Raw genomic sequence first — 15306 nt, forward strand, 5'->3', positions numbered from 1 at the left:
GTCTGATATACCACCTGGTATACTGTCTGTCTGACATACCACCTGGTATACAGTCTGTCTGACATACCACCTGGTATACTGTCTGATATACCACCTGGTATACTGTCTGTCGGATATACCACCTGGTATACTGTCAGTCTGACATACTACCTGGTATACTGTCTGTCTGATAAACCACCTGGTATACTGTCTGTCTGATATACCACTTGGAGTACTGTCTGTCATGGAGCAGCATTTGGATAGTAAATACAGGCCAAATATTAATGATAAAACAGCTCCCTCTCAGCTCCCTCTCAGCTCCCTCTCAGCTCCCCCACAGCCCCCTCTCAGCTCCCTCTCAGCTCCCCCTCAGCTCGTCTCTCAGCTCCCTCTCAGCTCCCCCACAGCTCCCCCACAGCTCCCTCTCAGCTCCCCCACAGCTCCCTCTCAGCTCCCCACAGCTCCCCCACAGCTCCCTCTCAGCTCCCTCACAGCTCCCTCTCAGCTCCCTCTCAGCTCCCTCTCAGCTCTCTCTCAGCTCCCTCTCAGCTCCCTTTCAGCTCCTCCACAGCTCGCTCTCAGCTCCCCCACAGCTCCCCCACAGCTCCCTCTCAGCTCCCCCACAGCTCCCCCACAGCTCCCTCTCAGCTCCCCCAAAGCTCCTTCTCAGCTCCCCCACAGCTCCCTCTCAGCTCCCCCACAGCTCCCTCTCAGCTCCCCCACAGCTCCCTCACAGCTCCCTCACAGCTCCCTCACAGCTCCCTCTCAGCTCCCTCTCAGCTCCCTCTCAGCTCCCTCTCAGCTCCCTTTCAGCTCCTCCACAGCTCCCTCTCAGCTCCCTCTCAGCTCCCCCACAGCTCCCTCTCAGCTCCCCCACAGCTCCCCCACAGCTCCCTCTCAGCTCCCCCAAAGCTCCTTCTCAGCTCCCCCACAGCTCCTTCTCAGCTCCCCCACAGCTTCCTCTCAGCTCCCCCACAGCTCCCCCACAGCTCCCTCTCAGCTCCCCCAAAGCTCCTTCTCAGCTCCCCCACAGCTCCCTCTCAGCTCCCCCACAGCTCCCTCTCAGCTCCCCCACAGCTCCCTCACAGCTCCCTCTCAGCTCCCTCTCAGCTCCCCCACAGCTCCCTCTCAGCTCCCCCAAAGCTCCTTCTCAGCTCCCCCACAGCTCCCTCTCAGCTCCCCCACAGCTCCCTCTCAGCTCCCTCTCAGCTCCCCCACAGCTCCCCCACAGCTCCCTCTCAGCTCCCCCACAGATCCCCCACAGCTCCCTCTCAGCTCCCTCTCAGCTCTCTCTCAGCTCCCCCACAGCTCCCTCTCAACTCCCTCACAGCTCCCTCAGCATGTCATCATGTAACGGATAATCAATGCATATGAAGACATCAGTACAAGGCTGTTGGTTGTGTTGTGTGTGCAGACTGATCCTCAGTGCAGTGACTGTGTGTCCCAAATGGCACCCTATTAACTCCACATTTATATACTGTAGTGCACTACTTTTGACCAGAGAGTAGTGCACTAAATAGGGAATAGAATGCCATTTGTGAAGGGCCCTCTGATTACTTTGCTGGTTGTTGCTGTGTGCATACTGGTCCTTAGTGCAGTCTCTGACCACTACCTTGTTGGTATTGTCCCGTACAGGCTGGTCCTCATTGCAGTCTCTGACCACTACCTTGTTGGTATTGTCCCATACAGACTGGTCCTCAGTGCAGTCTCTGACCACTACCTTGTTGGTATTGTCCCGTACAGGCTGGTCCTCAGTGCAGTCTCTGACCACTACCTTGTTGGTATTGTCCCGTACAGGCTGGTCCTCAGTGCGGTCTCTGACCACTACCTTGTTGGTATTGTCCCGTACAGGCTGGTCCTCAGTGCAGTCTCTGACCACTACCTTGTTGGTATTGTCCCGTACAGGCTGGTCCTCAGTGCAGTCTCTGACCACTACCTTGTTGGTATTGTCCCATACAGACTGGTCCTTAGTGCAGTCTCTGACCACTACCTTGTTGGTATTGTCCCATACAGACTGGTCCTTAGTGCAGTCTCTGACCACTACCTTGTTGGTATTGTCCCATACAGACTGGTCCTTAGTGCATTCTCTGACCACTACCTTGTTGGTATTGTCCCATACAGACTGGTCCTTAGTGCAGTCTCTGACCACTACCTTGTTGGTATTGTCCCATACAGACTGGTCCTCAGTGCAGTCTCTGACCACTACCTTGTTGGTATTGTCCCATACAGGCTGGTCCTCAGTGCAGTCTCTGACCACTACCTTGTTGGTATTGTCCCGTACAGGCTGGTCCTCAGTGCAGTCTCTGACCACTACCTTGTTGGTATTGTCCCATACAGACTGGTCCTCAGTGCAGTCTCTGACCACTACCTTGTTGGTATTGTCCCATACAGGCTGGTCCTCAGTGCAGTCTCTGACCACTACCTTGTTGGTATTGTCCCGTACAGGCTGGTCCTCAGTGCAGTCTCTGACCACTACCTTGTTGGTATTGTCCCGTACAGGCTGGTCCTCAGTGCAGTCTCTGACCACTACCTTGTTGGTATTGTCCCGTACAGGCTGGTCCTCAGTGCAGTCTCTGACCACTACCTTGTTGGTATTGTCCCATACAGACTGGTCCTCAGTGCAGTCTCTGACCACTACCTTGTTGGTATTGTCCCGTACAGGCTGGTCCTCAGTGCAGTCTCTGACCACTACCTTGTTGGTATTGTCCCGTACAGGCTGGTCCTCAGTGCAGTCTCTGACCACTACCTTGTTGGTATTGTCCCGTACAGGCTGGTCCTCAGTGCGGTCTCTGACCACTACCTTGTTGGTATTGTCCCGTACAGGCTGGTCCTCAGTGCAGTCTCTGACCACTACCTTTTTGTTATTGTCCCGTACAGGCTGGTCCTCAGTGCAGTCTCTGACTACTTTGCTGCCATGTTCACCAGCGATGTGAGAGAGGCCAAACAGGAGGAGATCAAGATGGAGGGGGTAGATCCAGAATCCTTGAGATCTCTGGTTCACTTTGCATACACTGGTGAGTACTCCGCAACACTCAATAATGTATCTCAAATGACACCCTATTTCCTGTTGAAGTGCACTACTTTGGACCATAACCCAAAGGGCTTGGTCAAAATAATGCTCCAAATCAGGAAAATGGTGCCATTTGAACGTATCCACCCAGTAATACCCATGGAGCCGGCTGATGCATAAAGGGCAGCATCAAATCTCCACGTCTGCCAAACTGCCATGTTCTCCCCTGTGCCCCAGGCATGGTAATGTTTTTAGTTATTTTATCCCCTGTGCCCCAGGCCTGGGGATGTTTTTAGTAATTTTCTCCCCTGTGCCCCAGGCCTGGTAATGTTTTTAGTAATTTTCTCCCCTGTGCCCCCGGCCTGGGGATGTTTTTAGTAATTTTCTCCCCTATGCATCAGGCCTGGCAATGTTTTTAGTTATGTTCTCCCCTGTGCCCCCGGCCTGGGGATGTTTTTAGTAATTTTCTCCCCTATGCACCAGGCCTGGCAATGTTTTTAGTTATGTTCTCCCCTGTGCCCCCGGCCTGGGGATGTTTTTAGTAATTTTCTCCCCTGTGCCTCCGGCCTAGGGATGTTTTTAGTAATTTTCTCCCCTATGCACCAGGCCTGGCAATGTTTTTAGTTATGTTCTCCCCTGTGCCCCCGGCCTGGGGATGTTTTTAGTAATTTTCTCCCCTATGCACCAGGCCTGGCAATGTTTTTAGTTATGTTCTCCCCTGTGCCCCCGGCCTGGGGATGTTTTTAGTAATTTTCTCCCCTGTGCCCCAGGCCTGGGGATGTTTTTAGTAATTTTCTCCCCTGTGCCCCCGGCCTGGGGATGTTTTTAGTAATGTTCTCCCCTGTGCCCCCGGCCTGGGGATGTTTTTAGTTATGTTCTGCCCTGTGCCCCCGGCCTGGGGATGTTTTTAGTAATTTTCTCCCCTGTGCCCCAGGCCTGGGGATGTTTTAAGTAATTTTCTCCCCTGTGCCCCCGGCCTGGGGATGTTTTTAGTTATGTTCTCCCCTGTGCCCCCGGCCTGGGGATGTTTTTAGTAATTTTCTCCCCTGTGCCCCCGGCCTGGTAATGTTTTTAGTAATTTTCTCCCCTGTGCCCCCGGCCTGGGGATGTTTTTAGTAATTTTCTCCCCTGTGCCCCAGGCCTGGGGATGTTTTTAGTAATTTTCTCCCCTATGCACCAGGCCTGGCGATGTTTTTAGTTATGTTCTCCCCTGTGCCCCCGGCCTGGGGATGTTTTTAGTAATTTTCTCCCCTATGCACCAGGCCTGGCAATGTTTTTAGTTATGTTCTCCCCTGTGCCCCCGGCCTGGGGATGTTTTTAGTAATTTTGTCCCCTATGCACCAGGCCTGGCAATGTTTTTAGTTATGTTCTCCCCTGTGCCCCCGGCCTGGGGATGTTTTTAGTAATTTTGTCCCCTATGCACCAGGCCTGGCAATGTTTTTAGTTATGTTCTCCCCTGTGCCCCCGGCCTGGGGATGTTTTTAGTAATTTTCTCCCCTGTGCCCCCGGCCTAGGGATGTTTTTAGTAATTTTCTCCCCTATGCACCAGGCCTGGCAATGTTTTTAGTTATGTTCTCCCCTGTGCCCCCGGCCTGGGGATGTTTTTAGTAATTTTCTCCCCTATGCACCAGGCCTGGCAATGTTTTTAGTTATGTTCTCCCCTGTGCCCCCGGCCTGGGGATGTTTTTAGTAATTTTCTCCCCTGTGCCCCCGGCCTGGGGATGTTTTTAGTAATTTTCTCCCCTGTGCCCCCGGCCTGGGGATGTTTTTAGTTATGTTCTGCCCTGTGCCCCCGGCCTGGGGATGTTTTTAGTTATGTTCTCCCCTGTGCCCCCGGCCTGGGGATGTTTTTAGTTATGTTCTCCCCTGTGCCCCCGGCCTGGGGATGTTTTTAGTAATTTTCTCCCCTGTGCCCCCGGCCTGGGGATGTTTTTAGTTATGTTCTCCCCTGTGCCCCCGGCCTGGGGATGTTTTTAGTAATGTTCTCCCCTGTGCCCCCGGCCTGGGGATGTTTTTAGTAATTTTCTCCCCTGTGCCCCCGGCCTGGGGATGTTTTTAGTAATTTTCTCCCCTGTGCACCAGGCCTGGGGATGTTTTTAGTTATGTTCTCCCCTGTGCCCCCGGCCTGGGGATGTTTTTAGTAATTTTCTCCCCTGTGCCCCCGGCCTGGGGATGTTTTTAGTAATTTTCTCTCCTGTGCCCCCGGCCTGGGGATGTTTTTAGTTATTTTCTCCCCTGTGCCCCCGGCCTGGGGATGTTTTTAGTAATTTTCTCCCCTGTGCCCCAGGCCTGGGGATGTTTTTAGTTATGTTCTCCCCTGTGCCCCCGGCCTGGGGATGTTTTTAGTAATTTTCTCCCCTGTGCCCCCGGCCTGGGGATGTTTTTAGTAATTTTCTCCCCTGTGCCCCCGGCCTGGGGATGTTTTTAGTAATTTTCTCCCCTGTGCCCCCGGCCTGGGGATGTTTTTAGTAATTTTCTCCCCTGTGCCCCCGGCCTGGTAAAGTTTTTGGAGCTCATATGGAGCTCTGCTTCCATTGTTCTCTGTAACAACATATCTTGTTAATGTTGCAGGTGTCCTTGAATTGAAGGAGGAGACCATAGAGAGTTTATTGGCTGCAGCCTGCCTTCTACAGCTCTCGCAAGTCATTGAGGTCTGCTGTAACTTCCTCATGAAACAACTCCATCCATCTAATTGCCTGGGGATACGCTCCTTCGCCGACGCCCAGGGATGCATGGATCTGCTCAACGTGGCCCACAACTACACTATGGTAGGAATCTAACCAGGTTTACACAGCCTAAACTCCAAAGAATTACATTCAAATATGTTTTTTTTTGGGCTGTTTGCATGCATTCCTTTTGGAGGTTGCATTAGGTTTACATCACATTGTTAGGGTTGGATGACCATTGAATGCTTAGCTAAAGTACAAATATCATTTTAAACTCTAGGATTTGATTGAAATACATTTGTGTTGGCCTTTTTTTTGGTCAAGGTTAGCTAATTTGTGGCAAATGACGTTGAGACATGTCGGCTAACGTTTTGACAGGTCGGTTGGTTTTTCTAAACTAAAGCTGTAATATTTATTTCAAACATTTTCCACGGGATCAAGAACATTCAGTATTTACTAGATATTGTCCCCTGCTGTCTCCGGCTGACAGAGTAAACAACTTATGGAGATAGCTGTTCTATCTGCTGGGCTCTGTTTAAATAGAGCCCTGTCTAGGACAGTGAGGTTCATCTATGCACGACCACTTCCTGTTCAATCCCTCCAATAATGAACATGGAAGAAGTGTCCCAAATTGCACCTTATTTGCTATACAGTGCACTACCTTTGACCAGAGCCAAGTGCACTATATAGGGAATAGGGTACCATTTGGTACACAACGGAGAGTCACAGAGCTTCCTGTACAACTGTCATCTGGGTTCTGAATCAACAGCTTGTTATTTTGATAAGGATGTTTTTTTTCCGCTAGTTTACGCTGGACGAATGTTCTATGTTTTGTGAAATCCTGTTCCTTTGTGAGAGGAAGTGTAATTTTTCCTCTATATAGACTCAATCCTGCTGTGTCCTAAACCTTGACCTGCATTCTTTGAGCAAGGCCCTGTTGTTAAAGTCCTCATGTTAGATTTCAGTAGGCTTTTGTCAGAATTAGTCTACTTAAAAAAAAAACCCAGACCATTTCAGATTAGTGGCCTTTTAATTGATGCTAGAATTTCTGTTTCAACCTAAGCATCTCATGCACATTTTTTACATTTTCTTCTTGGGTAGATCAACACGTTTCTTTTCCCCAACTGTTTCTTACCTCAGGTTTGTCTTCTTGTATAATGAATGGGGTGTGTCTGAATTGGCATCCGATTCACTATATCGTACACTGCTTTTGACCAGGGCCCACAGGGTTTTGGTTAAAAAGTAGTGCACTATATAGGGAATAGAGTTCTGGTGGAAAGTATTGCACTATATAGGGAATAGGGTGCCATTTTGGACTCACCCTTTAAATGTCTGTGAATCGAAGAGTCTGCAGTGTAGCCAGCAGAATCAATGTATTAAGTTTGTTGTCAGCATTGTGGCTGATGGTAATTACAAATAATGAATCTATACCAACGTCAAACAGCAGTGTGTATTATGTAAGATCTGTCCTTCTGTATTACCAGAACAGATCAATGAAGGAGACTCATTTCATCAGGCTCGTCGCTGCTAAGATACTAAAGCCCAATCATGAAAGATTCTGTGAAGCCAACTGTAATTTGTAACAGATTAACGATCAATTAATAATGCTTACTTTTCGTAATTGTTAGGCACTTGCATCTAAGCAATGTTAAAATGCGTCAACGTTTATTTTTGCTGGTGCAATAAATAACAGCTCGGGGTCTTGTTCCTAGACAACAGATTTTGTTCTAGTCCTTTATATCTCCTGCATGTTGAACATTACAAAGCAGCATAAAGAGCTTTTATATAGCATCATCTGGTACTATCCAGAGAGAGTCATTGAAGAAGCTAGTAGAGACAATAACACAAAGCCATAGTATATATATACACGTACTGTGTTTATAGCCTGGTTATAGCCTGGGATGATGACCAACAACTGGAAAATGAATCTATATAAAGATATATAGCTCCAGACTGAACATCTTTACTTTCTAAACTAGCACCAATCTGACTGTTATGGTCTATTTTACCTCATAACGTTTCAGACCAACAGTTAATCGCTTACTATGCAAATCAGAACATTTTTATTCATTACATTTTCTGGCAGTGTGTTGTCACTATGTTCTCTACTAGCATAGAGATCTGATAATAGTTACGTGATTAATCTGTGGTAAATGAGGAACACACATCCAAGTTGAATGCATTCAGTTCTACTATTGACTAGGTCGTCGTCGTCCCCCCCCTTTCCCTTTCCGCTCTGTGGCTTAGAGGTGATGTTGGCCAATGTTAGCAGCATTGATGTCCACATTTTGTTTCTCATTAGGTTTAAATAAGTTCACCGTCTGATTTATCAACTGGTTTCTTCCTGTGTCAGTCAAATTCTGAGAATCCATCAACCGAGTAACAAATGAGGCATTCGGTCGGTTATTGACTATATATTTAGCTCCTGAGACTGACAGCTCAGGCTGTTTCTTAATCATGTTTTCCAAGAATGTATGATTCTACTTCTGATTTCGGGTACGTAGATAATTCATTTGTTGTTGTAATCAACAATCCACCTACCGGCAAAAGGTTTACCCTACATCTACCAAACCGATTTTATCAACCTAATGTACTTATTTACCCAATGAAATGATTAACTTCTATGTGCAATAAGTGATGTCTTCTTTCCATTTATACATTGTATTTTCTATCCAGGTAGCACCTGACAATTGCATGTAAGTATTTTGCAACCCAACGTCCAGATGAAACCAGGGTTTTGGTGAACCTCATCTGTAAGATTGGGTTGCAGTATTTTCCCTTTCCCACTAAGTCCTCCCCCCTGTTACATCCCTGTTTCCCACTAAGTTCTCTTACCTGTTACATCTCTGTTTCCCACTAAGTCCTCCCTCCCTGTTACATCCCCGTTTCAGGAGCACATCCTAGAGGTGATTCAGAACCAGGAGTTTCTCCTGCTTCCTACGTCTGAGATCGTCAAACTCTTGGCCAGTGACGACATAAACGTACCAGATGAGGAGACCATCTTCCAGGCTCTGATGATGTGGGTGCGGTTCGATGTTCAGCATCGCCAGCAGGACCTCGGGGTGCTCCTGGCCGAAATCCGCCTGCCTCTTCTACCTCCACAGGTAGTCAATAGGTTATCAATGACTTCATCACGAATGGCACCCTATTCCCTATATAGTGCATTACATTTGACCAGAGGACAATGGACCCTTACTGGTTACTGCTTATGGGTTGAAAGACGTACATTTAGGTGATACAATCCCACTGTTTTTGTATGTGTTGTGTATTGTCATACATCTTTTTATGTTGCACTTATGCCATTAAGGGATAATAACGATTTACTGAACTGAACAGAAAATAACTCTCCTTTAATTCCAGCTCCTAGCTGACCTGGAGAATAACAAGATGTTCTCAGATGACCTGGAATGCCAGAAGCTTCTAATGGAAGCCATGAAGTACCATCTGCTGCCGGAGCGTCGGCTAATGTTCCGGAGCCCCAGGACTAAACCCAGGAAGTCTACTGTAGGAGTACTCTACGCTGTGGGAGGCATGGATGCTACCAAGGGTTAGGCCTACTCTGCATTCCCATCTCCTCTATATAGTGCACTAGACCCATAGGGCTCTGGTCAAAAGAAGTGCCCTATATAGGGTTTTGCGTCCCAAATGGCACCCTACTCCCTATATAGTGCACTACTTTTGACTAGAGCCCGATATAGTGAATAGGGTGCGTTTCATAGTCTTAAGGTGGAGACAAGAACAAAGACAGGTGAAGCAGATCAGGGTGTGACATCCACAGGTTTTGATCAATGAGCCCCATTACCAAGATGGACGCCCGCTAATGTGTGACGTCACCGTTGATCTCGCCCGACCACGGCGACAAATGTATTGTTCCAGACTTCAGGTCTATTAGGCTACTAATGTAATGCAGCTCAATCCACACGACTGAGGTTAACCCTTTCATTCCATGGACAAACATGAATTTATCTGATACTAAAATGGATGCTATACAGTCTAGATACACACTACCGTTCAAAAATTTCGGGTAATTTAGAAATGTCCTTGTTTTTGAAAGAAAAGCACCTTTTTTTGTCCATTAAAATAACATAAAATTGATCAGAAATACAGATTAGACATTGTTAATGTTGTAAATGACTATTGTAGCTGGAAACGGCAGATTTTTTATGGAATATCTACATAGGCGTACAGAGGCCCATTATCAGCAACCATCACTCCTGTGTTCCAATGGCACGTTGTGTTAGCTAATCCAAGTTTATCATTTTAAAAAGCGAATTGATAAATAGAAAACGCTTTTGCAATTATGTTAGCACAGCTGAAAACAGTTGTCGTGATTAAAGAAGCAATAAAACTGGCCTTCTTTAGACTAGTTGTGTATCTGGAGCATCAGCATTTGTGGGTGCGATTTACAGGCTCAAAATGGCAAGAAACAAAGCACTTTCTTCGAAACTCATCAGTCTATTCTTGTTCTGAGAAATTAAGGCTATTCCATGTGAGAAATTGCAAAGAAACTGAAGATCTCGTAGAACGCTGTGTACTACTCTCTTCACAGAACAGCGCAAACTGGCTCTAACCAGAATAGAAAGAGGAGTTGGAGGCCCCGGTGCACAACTGAGCAAGAGGACAAGTACATTAGAGTATCTAGTTTGAGAAACTGGCAACTTCATTAAATAGTACCCGTAAAACACCAGTCTCAACGTTAACAGTGAAGAGGTGACCCCGTGATGCTGGCTTTTAATGTGCTTTTCTTTAAAAAAACAAGGACATTTCTAAATAACCCCAAACTTTGAACGGTAGTGTACATTCAATAGAACACATTACCAAGTGTGTTTGATAACACACAATATAGGAAAATGTAGATGTTTAATCAAACACTATGATAGATATAGAGGGTCTTAGGAATCAGAACAGAATAAGATGCAACGCTAAACCTCCAAAAACGATCACCTGAAGTCGTCAGCATCATCCTCCATTTGTATAGGAACTATAGATCTCCTTGTCTCTTCCTATAGGATCTATAGATCTCCTTGTCTCTTCCTATAGGATCTATAGATCTCCTCGTCTCTTCCTATAGGATCTATAGATCTCCTCGTCTCTTCCTATAGGATCTATAGATCACCTTGTCTCTTCCTATAGGATCTATAGTCTCCTTGTCTCTTCCTATATGATCTATAGTCTCCTTGTTTCTTCCTCTATGATCTATAGATCTCCTTGTCTGTTCCTATAGGATCTATAGATCTCCTCGTCTCTTCCTATAGGATCTATAGATCTCCTTGTCTCTTCCTATAGGATCTATAGATCTCCTTGTCTCTTCCTATAGGATCTATAGTCTCCTTGTTTCTTCCTCTATGATCTATAGATCTCCTTGTCTGTTCCTATAGGATCTACGACCATAGAGAAGTATGACCTGCGGACTAACACATGGATCCAGGTGGGGGTGATGAACGGCCGAAGGCTTCAGTTCGGGGTGGCAGTGATCGACAACAAGCTGTACGTGGTGGGGGGCCGAGATGGGCTGAAGACATCCAACATGGTGGAGTGTTACAACCCTTTAAACAAAGTCTGGTCCACCATGCCTCCCATGTCTACACACAGACACGGACTTGGTGGGTTTACAGTTTTTTTCCCAATTATTATTACATTTTATACCTATACTATTGCAAGCGCAAGCACAGCAGATACAGTATGTGTTGTACTGTCTCTACTCGAGGCCCAGGCTTTTGTGGTACAGGACAGTAGAGATTCGTCTCTGCACCACAAGACAGTAAGATCAAACCATCCTTCAGCTGTTCTCTCTCTGTTTCTGTCTCTGTCTCTGTCTCTCTCTCGATTCGATTGACTTCATTGACATGGCAAGTTACTTACATTACTTACATATAACAAAAAATGGTGGGACCAACAGCAATAATAATAGTAGTAGTGGATAATAGATGAAAGCAATAGTAGTAGACCAGTGTCAACATGACTGAGAAGTAACATGACATGGTATGAAAGACAAAACAAAACTGGAAATATTATTGACATTACATTGCCATTTTCAATGGCTGTCCCTCAGGTTGTGGCAGGAGGACACATATCTGTCTGTCCCTCAGGTTGTGGCAGGGGGACACATATCTGGCTGTCCCTAATTTTGGGAAATAAATATTATCTTAGGTCTGAGTATTTGTCACAGTGTAATAGGAATTGCCTTTTTGTCTCTACCTCTCCCCTGGAGCTGAGTGAGCACAGACTGTCGTCTCTGGGCAGCCAGGTTCGCCTGTGACGACCGGTCTCTATAGCCAGACAGTGCTCACTGAGTCTGTATCTAGTCAGTGTTTTCCTCAGTTTTCAATCAGTCACAGTGGTCAGATAATCTGCCACAATGTACTGTCTGTTTAGAGCCAAATAGCATTGAAGTTTACTTATGTGGTGTCTTTTCAATAGGTGATATATTTTTATTTTTGCTTTGTGATGATTTGGTTGGACCAGATGTTCTGAGTGCTGTCCTGAGGCTCTATGGGGTTGGTTTGGGTTAGTGAACTGAGCCTCAGAACCAGCTGGCTGAGGGGACTCTTCTCTGGTTTCATCTCTTGACATTGTAGAGCTGTGTGATGGAACGTTTTGGGGTCACTTGTTTTTAGATGGTTGTAAAATGTGATGGCTCTTTTTTCTATTTGAATAAAGAGGGGGTATCGGCCCAATTCTCTACATGGGTTATTTGGAGTTTTTCTTTGCACTTGCAATACAGTTTTGCAAAACTCTGCACGCAGTATTTTGATTGGATGTTTGTCCCATTTGGTAAATTCACTGTTAGAGAGTGGACCCCAAACTTCACTAACATGAAAGCTACCTGTGTTGGTGATATTTAGTCCTAGGTACGTGTATTTTGTTTATGTGTTCTAATAGAACTGTGTCCAAAGAGAATTTATATTTGTCATCCTGATTTACGGACCTTTTTTGGAATATCATTCTATTCATTTTTTTTTTAGATTAACAGTCAGAGCCCAGGTCTGACAGAACCTGTGATTAATGGTCAGAGCCCAGGTCTGGCAGAACCTGTGGTTAACGGTCAGAGTCCAGGTCTGACAGAACCTGTGATTAATGGTCAGAGCCCAGGTCTGGCAGAACCTGTGGTTAACGGTCAGAGTCCAGGTCTGACAGAACCTGTGATTAATGGTCAGAGCTCATGGCTGACAGAACATGTGTAGATGATCTAGGTGCTACTGTAACCCCTCCTTATTGGGAGACAGTAACACCAGGTCATCTGTGTACAGCAGACCCTCCTTAGTGGGAGACAGCAGCACCAGGTCATCTGTCTACAGCAGACCCTCCTTAGTGGGAGACAGCAGCACCAGGTCATCTGTCTACAGCAGACCCTCCTTAGTGGGAGACAGCAGCACCAGGTCATCTGCGTACAGCAGACCCTCCTTAGTGGGAGACAGCAGCACCAGGTCATCTGCGTACAGCAGACCCTCCTTAGTGGGAGACAGCAGCACCAGGTCATCTGTCTACAGCAGACCCTCCTTAGTGGGAGACAGCAGCACCAGGTCATCTGTCTACAGCAGACCCTCCTTAGTGGGAGACAGCAGCACCAGATCATCTGCATACAGCAGACACTTGATTTCAGTGTTGTGTAGGGTGATACCAGGTGCTGCCGATTCTCCTAATGTTTTTGCCAATTCATGAATGTAGATGTTAAATAGTGTTGGACTTATTGGGCAGCCCTGTTTCACTCTACGTCCCTGAGAGAAGAAGTCTGTTTGTTTGTTGCCAATTTTAACTGCACATTTGTTTTTAGTGTACATTGATTTAATAACATGATATGTTTTCCCTCCAATACCACTTTCTATTAGTTTATTTGTGCCAAATTGAATCAAAATTCTTTCTTGAAGTCTACAAAACACGAATAGATTTTGCCTTTGTTTTGGTTTACTTGTTTGTCCATTAGAGTGTGGAGGGTATAAATGTGGTCTGTTGTACGATCATTTACAAAAATCCAATCTGGCTTCTGCTTAGGACGTTGTGTTCATCAAGGAAATGATGTAGTCTGCTATTTATGAATTTTCCCCAAGTTGCTGTTAACGCAAATTCCTCTGTAATTATTTGGGTCAAATTTGTCTCCATTTTTATAGATTGGTTTGATCAAACCTTGGTTCCAAATATCGAGGGAAAATACCTGCAGTGAGGATAATGTTGAAGAGTTTACTATAGCCAATTTGAAATTGTGGTCTGTATATTTGATAATTTAATTTAAAATACCATGAGTACCACAGGTCTTTTAGGGTTGGAGCGTGCGTAGTTTTCCCAAAAATGATCCTTCTGTAATTGGGATATCCACAGGATTCTGATAGTCTTTGACTGATAATTCAAGGATTTGTAATTTTTCTTGTATATCTTTTTTGTTCTGGGCTCTTTGTTATGTTGCTGTAGAGGTTTATATTGCTGTAGAGGTTTGCAAAGTGATTTCTTCACATATCCCCATTTTGGATAACCAATTCAAATTTTCCCAGAAGTGGTTTGATTCTCTGGATTCCTCATTTCCATCCAGCTGATTTCTAATGTGCTGTTCCTTTTTTGTTCATAGGGTGTGTTTGTATTGCTTCAGTGTTTCCCCATATTGAAGGCGTATATTTTTGTTGTCTGGTTGTCTGTGTTTTTGATTAGATATATTTCTCAATGACTTCCTTAGATTTCTACAATCATTATCAGACCATTTTACATGATCTATTGTTTTTGGTTTGCTCTTATGTTTCTTTCGATTAGCCATGGAGGCACATTTGTTAAATATAACGTTTATGTTCCAAATGGCCAAATTTACACCTTTGTTGCTGTAGGAGAATGTTAAGGCTTAAACGTTGTCCATTTGTTGGGTATTTTTTGGCTAGTAATTGCGTTTTGGTAGATGTCTGTACTGTTTGCACTCCATCTATAGGCCGGGTTTAGTAGCATGTCATTTACTGGGCCGTGATGCTTCATGGTTGGGTTGCGCTCTTCTCAGATTCACTGTGATTTTACTGTGGTCTGAGAGAGGTGTTAGTGGGCTGACTGTGAAGGCTCTGAGAGACTCTGGGTTTAGGTCAGTGGGCTGACTGTGAAGGCTCTGAGAGACTCTGGGTTTAGGTCAGTGGGCTGACTGTGAAGGCTCTGAGAGACTCTGGGTTTAGGTCAGTGGGCTGACTGTGAAGGCTCTTAGAGACTCTGGGTTTAGGTCAGTGGGCTGACTGTGAAGGCTCTGAGAGACTCTGGTTTGAGGTCGGTGATGAAGTAGTCTACAGTACTACTGCCAAGAGATGAGCTGCAGGTGTACCTACCAAAAGAGTCTCTGTCTCTCTCTCTCTCTCTCTCTCTCTCTCTCTCTCTCTCTCTCTCTCTCTATATATATATATATTTGTCTCTCTCTCTATATATATTTGTCTCTCTCTCTCTATATATTTCTCTCTCTATATATATATGTTTGTCTCTCTCTCTCTATATATTTGTCTCTCTCTATATATATTTGTCTCTCTCTCTATATATATTTGTCTCTCTCTCTCTCTCTCTCTCTCTCTCTATATATATATTTGTCTCGCTCTCTCTCTCTCTATATATATATATATTTGTGTCTCTCTCTCTCTCTCTCTCTATATATATATTTGTGTCTCTCTCTCTCTCTCTCTCTATATATATATTTGTGTC

General features: G+C 45.4%; 1 protein-coding gene across 1 annotated transcript in view; it reads left to right on the plus strand.

Annotated features, from left to right (window-relative positions):
- The window catches only part of LOC106604165 (kelch-like protein 4), a 42268-nt gene that overhangs the window by 18699 nt on the left and 8263 nt on the right, over positions 1 to 15306 (plus strand). The window contains exons 3-7 of the mRNA XM_014198583.3: positions 2857 to 2993; positions 5561 to 5757; positions 8547 to 8759; positions 9016 to 9202; positions 11034 to 11258. Of these exons, the coding sequence (XP_014054058.3) occupies positions 2857 to 2993; positions 5561 to 5757; positions 8547 to 8759; positions 9016 to 9202; positions 11034 to 11258 (959 nt within the window). The remainder of the gene's footprint in view (positions 1 to 2856; positions 2994 to 5560; positions 5758 to 8546; positions 8760 to 9015; positions 9203 to 11033; positions 11259 to 15306) is intronic.

Source organism: Salmo salar, chromosome 05 (genome assembly GCF_965601325.2).
Source record: "Salmo salar chromosome 05, fSalSal1, whole genome shotgun sequence".
Classification (NCBI taxonomy): Eukaryota; Metazoa; Chordata; class Actinopteri; order Salmoniformes; family Salmonidae; genus Salmo; species Salmo salar.